Raw genomic sequence first — 7954 nt, 5'->3', positions numbered from 1 at the left:
TGAAGGTTAGGTTAGGTTAAGATTAGGTTAAGTGAAGGTTAGGTTAGGTTAAGATTAGGTTAAGTGAAGGTTAGGTTAGGTTAAGATTAGGTTAAGTGAAGGTTAGGTTAGGTTAAGATTAGGTTAAGTGAGGGTTAGGTTAGGTTAAGATTAGGTTAAGTGAAGGTTAGGTTAGGTTAAGATTAGGTTAAGTGAAGGTTAGGTTAGGTTAAGATTAGGTTAAGTGAAGGTTAGGTTAGGTTAAGATTAGGTTAAGTGAAGGTTAGGTTAGGTTAAGATTAGGTTAAGTGAAGGTTAGGTTAGGTTAAGATTAGGTTAAGTGAAGGTTAGGTTAGGTTAAGATTAGGTTAAGTGAGGGTTAGGTTAGGTTAAGATTAGGTTAAGTGAAGGTTAGGTTAGGTTAAGATTAGGTTAAGTGAAGGTTAGGTTAGGTTAAGATTAGGTTAAGTGAAGGTTAGGTTAGGTTAAGATTAGGTTAAGTGAAGGTTAGGTTAGGTTAAGATTAGGTTAAGTGAAGGTTAGGTTAGGTTAAGATTAGGTTAAGTGAAGGTTAGGTTAGGTTAAGATTAGGTTAAGTGAGGGTTAGGTTAGGTTAAGATTAGGTTAAGTGAAGGTTAGGTTAGGTTAAGATTAGGTTAAGTGAAGGTTAGGTTAGGTTAAGATTAGGTTAAGTGAAGGTTAGGTTAGGTTAAGATTAGGTTAAGTGAAGGTTAGGTTAAGTTAAGATTAGGTTAAGTGAAGGTTAGGTTAGGTTAAGATTAGGTTAAGTGAAGGTTAGGTTAGGTTAAGTGAAGGTTAGGTTAGGTTAAGAATAGGTTAAGTGAAGGTTAGGTTAGGTTAAGCGAAGGTTAGGTTAGGTTAAGTGAAGGTTAGGTTAGGTTAAGAATAGGTTAAGTGAAGGTTAGGTTAGGTTAAGCGAAGGTTAGGTTAGGTTAAGTTTCATTAGGCTTGGGTATGTTAATATAATGTATTATTCTTCAAAATGTGATATATGGAATTCGAAAGCTATTTGGGTATACCCTAGAATTTCATGCACAGAAACCAAACTCTTCATACACTTTCAAAGAAAACTTGTTTAGCATATACTTTTTACATTTTAAACTAATGATTTAGAACACAATCAAATTATAACCTGAGAATGTTCTCTATTTAGGACAAAGGTTCACTTGTCAGTTTATAAGCAGACTATTTTAGGAACCATAACATGCTTTTAGACCACAAATATCCAGGTGATTCAAGGGGGAAGGGAGGTGTCTCGTTGTAATGGATTTACTCAGAAAACAGGCTGTGAAAAAATATGGAAAACAAAAAACCCATTTCAGACTTCAAAGGGCATCGCTGGTATTTGGAAGAGGAGCTAATATGTTTTGATCAGTGACGCTGTTCAGCCTATGACAGTCCTATACCATCCATGTGTAATTCTGAAAAGTCAGGTGAAGCTAACCTCCCCAATTGTCTGCCCACCAACATTTTACAGACAGAAAAACATCCTTTTTTATAAATATAAATTGGATTGTTTCCTTAAAAATTGGGTTGCCAGCAGCTTTAACGACCCGAGCTATGAGATCATCTCCCTCAAGTTCTTCCCTACACAAACTATCGCCAACTTACATAAGAGTGACCTGCAGATGCTGCGCAGAACTACCTTACTGAATTTACGGGTTAAATACTTCATTGTATGAACAAATTCACAAGGCCCGTGACGAGGGTTCGAACCTACGTCCGAAAGGATCCCAGACGCAGCCTTAATCGACTGAGCTACGACATGGTTAAAAGAATGGCAACCAGTAGATCTTCATTGTATGTCTGTTGATGCGGACATGCATTGTGTAGGCCCAAATTAATTTCTTTAGCCCAAGTTGATTATATTTGGTGTTTCTAGTGACCTCACACCACTTTTATTTAACATTTTCTTAAATTCAATTATATTTGTAATAAGGTTTTTAACAATTTTCTGAGGAAAAGTATAAAAAAAGGATCACAGAACATTATAACTTTTAATGAAAACATCAGTTAAAAAAATAGAAATTAGAGTTCGTTGTATAACTTTAATTCGTTAGCCATAGGTGGGAGCGGGCTGGTAGGACGGGGCTGGTGCGGGCTTGTAGGCTGGGGCGGGCTGGTAGGCTGGGGCGGGCTGGTAGGCCGGGTACTGGGCCTCGCCCTGGTAGTCAACCTGGGCTATGTAACCGGAGTCGCCGTTGACGACGTAAGTCACCGTCTGGAGGCGACCGTCGGGAAGCTGGACGTAATACTTGCCCTGGGTGTCGTAGCCGTCACGGGACTCCTGGTGACCGAAGTCGTTGCCGGCATAGTCGTCCTTGACGGCATAGTTGAAGTCGTACCGAGGAGGACCCTGCAACATGCAACAAGCTGGTTATCCTCATTAAGTGTAAACAATTACACCTTTTACAGGCTATGTACAATACGAGTAAAGGTGTATCTAGTCCTTTGTTTATTATTAATACACTCCGGAATACCACAAGTGGCAGCACTGGGACCTGTTCCACTTCCTGTATACGTAAATGCAACCATAGTGAAGTGACAACCCAAGAGAAGTGTTTACCACTCCTGGGTCAACCGGTTGACCCCTGGTAGCACTTTCAGGTGACTACATTTAAGCTAATACCCACACAAAGACACGTGGTTCCAAGTACCCACACAAATACACGTGGTTCCAAGTACCCACACGAACTCACATGGTTCTATGTACCTACACGAACGCATACATGGTTCAATATCTACACACAGAAATATACATGTAGAAAAATCTCTTCATCGGTATAAAGTAGTCAGCAAATAGAGTGATCAAACCAGTGAGGTACTTTAGCCTTACTGCATACATGGTTTCAGGCCAAGCAGCTGAAAGGCAGAGCCCAGGAGCTGAGACTCGTCTTGCAAAGCACATGTTGATGAGCACCCACACTTGAATACAGACATGGGCCAAACCTACATGATACTTATTGTCTCCGGAGGAAATAAACGATATTATAGGACTTACCACAATGAGAGGCTGGTGGTGGAGTGGTCCAGGCGGGCCATAGCCTGGTGTGAGAGGGCCCTCTGGCCGGGCCATGGCCACCACTGCCAGGGCCGCCAGTGCCAACACCTGCCAATGGAACGAGAATATTATTATTGGTATTGGTCCGTCCTGGACCATTCTCAAGACAATCGACTTGAGAATGGTCCAGGACGGACCAAAACGTCGTCGTCCCTTCACCTTCTAGTGTGTGGTCTGGTCAACATTCTTTAGCCACGTTATTGTGATCATCGCCTGCATTATTGATATGTACTCCTAGAAGCTGGATGTACACTACTGATGTACATTTCCCTATTCCTTTGGGGGATTTACTGTTACATAATGTACCAAGATTAATATAAAATTAATCTCAGTACACTCGTTTATAATAATTATAAGATAATTTATTACGCGTATCTCGTACCCAAGATAATTACACTCGAGCATTACTCAATTACCTCAAAGCACATTTCATATTCTGTTCATAGATCAATGGATTTGCCAGACAGGCAGAAATAGATGAGCAGTCAGAATGATCAATTTAGCGTTTTCTATTTGCGTAATGTTGGACCAGTTTTTATTACCAGTCCGGAGGATGTGAGGCGTCGCGACGCCACCTCTGTCTGTCAGCGTTGATGAACGGGGACCTGAGTGTGTCGGTGAAGCCTAGATGAGGAGCTTCAGGCGGTGATCGCCAGTGAGGCCTGGTAGTGATCGCCAGTGAAACCTGGTGGTGATCGCCAGTGAAACCTGGTGGTGATCGCCAGTGAAACCTGGTAGTGATCGCCAGTGAAACCTGGTGGTGATCGCCAGTGAAACCTGGTAGTGATCGCCAGTGAAACCTGGTAGTGATCGCCAGTGAAACCTGGTAGTGATCGCCAGTGAAACCTGGTGTTGATCGCCAGTGAAACCTGGTAGTGATCGCCAGTGAAACCTGGTGGTGATCGCCAGTGAAACCTGGTGGTGATCGCCAGTGAATAATGACAACGAAAACCTAATCTATCGACTGCCGGGTTAGTGTTTGTGTCTGTACTTCAGGGATCTAGACACAAACACTCCTCCCAGTACCATGTAACGTCCACTACTGTGACCTTGTGTCTACGACAGGCCAGGCACGCTACATAAACTTACAGTGCTGGTAGGAGCTTACGGTGCTCTGGTACTTGATTCATCGTCCTATTCGAGTACCTACAAGCCCCTTATCGAGTTCTTTAGATTCAGCTACTTGGAAGAAAAGTACCAAGTAGCACGAGCTATGGTGAGCCTGTAGTGAACTTACCTGGCACAGGAGCGGGGCAAGTAGCACGAGCTATGGTGAGCCTGTAGTGGACTTACCTGGCACAGGAGCGGGGCTGTAACTAATAAGGTGACACTAATATCCCACTCAACAGGTCAGGAGAACAAGCCAAGCAGGGTAGAAGGAGACAATGAGTACCTTATAAGTCATGACGAGTATAGAGTGAGGGTGGAGAGAGAGATGTGATGCCTTGTGCTCCTTGCTACTGGCTTATATATACCTCTGCCCTCCGCCCTTGGCTCTGGGTTACGTCACAGGAGTTAAAAGTCATCCGGCTCTTGAATAACTCTGATGTAATCCACGCTACTCTGGATTATAATATTTCTAATATTTATGTCTAATATTATGACTCGTTCTCCACTATTATATTCATATGTTTGCTCATTTCATTTTACCTGATGCATCTGTTCACCTAGCAGTAACTAGGTACCCGGAAATTGGGCCACTGTTCTGGGACTCGTCCTGTGGCAGGCCTAGAGGCCAGCCTAGGCCAGGAATGGCAAAACTTTCTGAGAGTGAGTGCCCAAATAAGCAATAATTTTCTAAAAAAATTCTCTCTCGTGCCCATGGGAATTTTGAGCCGCAGATTAAATTCATTATTATATTTGTATGTTATCATTTTGTTTATTGAGGGAGATAACAATATGTATGAAAGTATAGCAGAGGATGGAATAAATGAATGCTTTTTAGGAAGCCTGTTACAAAATTATTAATAATGATATTTTAACTAGACAATTGAAAATTAACATAATTCATAAGTAGTATTCTACATTTTAAGCAACAAGAAATGTGAACGTGAAATTATGAACTTTAGTTCATAATATTAAGCATAGACAAATGAGGAAAATAAGGTTATTTTATTCCATTCAATTTCAATTCAATGGAATTATAATTCGATTCAATTCCATTATATATAATATATAAGGTTTATTTTACACTAGGTGAGACTTTTTTGCTGCCACATCAAGGATAACATTATTTGGTTGTTTTGAGAGTTATTCATACAGTACTAGTTTCATCTGTACCCACACTTCTATACCATATTTTTATAATTCCAGTTAACAAAGTCGGTGACCTGAGTGACTATGAAAATGAAAATACTGGTAATGTTACTATTGCTAGAATTTTCGGTCGCAAATTTCAGTAGTGGAATTTCAGTTTCCAAACCTCATCTTTTGTAGTTTTCTGCGTTAATCCAGTAGCTAATTTATCTCTTTTTCAATATTTTCTAGTTCAGGGGCCAGATTCACGAAGCAGTTACGCAAGTACTTACGAACCTGTACATCTTTTCTCAATCTTTGGCGGATTTGTTTACAATTATTAAACAGTTAATGAGCTCCGAAGCACCAGGAGGCTGTTTATAACAATAACAACAGTTGATTGGGTAGTGTTCATGCTTGTAAACTGTTTAATAAATGTAACCAAAGCCGTCAAAATTGAGGAAAGATGTACACGTTCGTAAGTCCTTGCGTAATTGCTTCGTGAATCCGGCCCCAGCACTTTAGTCAATACATTTTTGCCATCAAATTGAGCTGCTTTATAAATCATTCGGTTACATCTCAAAATTATTTAAACTGATCCACTGCAACATATAGAAATTCGGGTTATCTAATGTTACACTGCCTGTGCACTTTGTGAATTTTGAAGTTCCTTCAAAAGATCTAAATTTAGTCATTCTTAAAGAAAAATGAATCTTCGAAAAATGCATTCGAAAGCTCTGAATATCTGATTTCTCATGATGTTCAAAATCTGTCGTGCGTTTTTTTTCTAAATTTAGGAAATATTTATAAGTATCATTGTCCATATCATGTTTTAAACGTTTTCAGTTTGATTTCAAAGGCTATTTATAATCAAACATAATATCAAATATTTTGCCAGCTCCCTGTAATTTGGTGTTCAAGTCATATAATGCGAGGAGAAAACTGTGAAAACCATCTACAAGCCCACATAATGTCTGATAATTCTGGACAAAAACATTTTTCATTCGTCAAAAATAGACGAATTTCACCCAAACACTCAACAAATCGCTTAAGCACAAAATCTCTACGAAGTCAACTTATATTATTACACATAAGTAGTCCGGTGTAGACGTAATTCACACCTCTCAGTAAATTCCGGAAACTGTCCCAATTTGTGAAAAAATTATACTGCTTCCTTTGGAATTAACGATAATCTTTACTTATTGGTTATGGGTGAATTTATAGCATAAATAGCAGCACCACATGCAACGTGAGAGCAAAATTTGCTTGGGGTGCCACCGTGGGCACGTATGCCATTCTGGGCACGCATGCCACCGTGGGCACGCGTGCCATATGCTTACTACCCCCTGGCCAGGGGAAAGTCTTTAGTAATCCTCACGATTTTCCAAATCCCAACGATCTCAGCAATGGGCTGACTGTCCTTGTGCCGATTTCATAAACTGGGTATTGGAGTGGCTGTTCTTGGACAACACACTCAGTGCTCACAACACTCTCATAGTACACATACAACAGGAGACAATAACAAAGTGTAACTAGTGACGCCAACTATATAAGTCAACAACAGTGTGAGGAACTGCCCTGAAACATACATTCGACTCTACCCTTATGGTGAGTCACCTGTATAGTCTTTTCCTCTTTTCCTGACTTAACTTTGTCCCCGAACTCTCAGTGCTATAAATCAGATGTTCCTTCATGTCACTTCTCGCTTGAGAATCAACGTTGAAGGTTCTAATCATTGTATAAAGTTATAAGTATAATGCATTATACAGGTAACTTTTGCTCTTTTAGTCAACCTTGAACAAACATGACATTTAGAGAAATCCTCTTCGAGTTACTTAAGATGCAGGAGCACTAAACACAGCAATAGCAGCACTAAACACAGCAATAGCAGCACTAAACACAGCAATAGCAGCACTAAACAAGAAAATAATCAATTTGCAGTCATATTCAATGAAACACACACACACACACACATATATATATATATATATATATATATATATATATATATATATATATATATATATATATATATATATATATATATATGTCGTACCTAGTAGCCAGAACGCACTTCTCAGCCTACTATACAAGGCCCGATTTGCCTAATAAGCCAAGTTTTCATGAATTATTTGTTTTTCGACTACCTAACCTACCTAACCTTACCTAACCTAACTTTTTCGGCTACCTAACTTAACCTAACCTATAAAGATAGGTTAGGTTAGGTTAGGTAGGGTTGGTTAGGTTCGGTCATATATCTACGTTAATTTTAACTCCAATAAAAAAAAATTGACCTCATATAGAATGAAATGGGTAGCTTTATCATTTCATAAGAAAAAAATTAGAGAAAATATATTACTTCAGGAAAACTTGGCTTATTAGGCAAATCGGGCCATGCATAGTAGGCTGAGAAGTGCGTTCTGGCTACTAGGTACGACATATATATATATATATATATATATATATATATATATATATATATATATATATATATATATATATATATATATAATATAATCAAACTGCATAGTGTTTAATAGTGACTTTGTTATCGACGAGTTTGTGAAGTAACTTTGATCGAAAATATGCGCAATATATACGGGAGAATTTATAAAACGGGTAAATAATAATTTTATTTTTAAAAAAACATTGGTGGAC

General features: G+C 39.1%; 1 protein-coding gene across 1 annotated transcript; it reads right to left on the bottom strand.

The window, feature by feature from the left end:
- Positions 1-2039: 2039 nt before the first annotated feature.
- Positions 2040-4489, bottom strand: LOC123774341 (cuticle protein 7-like). The gene is made up of 3 exons (XM_045768511.2): positions 4455-4489; positions 3002-3109; positions 2040-2356 (listed from the first exon to the last, which is right to left on the bottom strand). The coding sequence occupies exons 1-3, from the start codon at positions 4464-4466 to the stop codon at positions 2057-2059; spliced, it is 420 nt and encodes a 139-aa protein (XP_045624467.2). The 5' UTR covers positions 4467-4489; the 3' UTR covers positions 2040-2056.
- Between the last annotated feature and the right edge of the window lie 3465 nt (positions 4490-7954).

Source organism: Procambarus clarkii, chromosome 61 (assembly GCF_040958095.1).
Source record: "Procambarus clarkii isolate CNS0578487 chromosome 61, FALCON_Pclarkii_2.0, whole genome shotgun sequence".
Lineage (NCBI taxonomy): Eukaryota > Metazoa > Arthropoda > Malacostraca > Decapoda > Cambaridae > Procambarus > Procambarus clarkii.
This window is presented reverse-complemented; position numbering and strand designations above follow the sequence as displayed.

Coding starts and splice junctions, on each gene's coding strand:
- LOC123774341 (XM_045768511.2), bottom strand. Junction 2,357..3,001: donor ACCACCAGCCTCTCATTGTG/GTAAGTCCTATA, acceptor TGCATGTTGCAG/GGTCCTCCTCGGTACGACTT.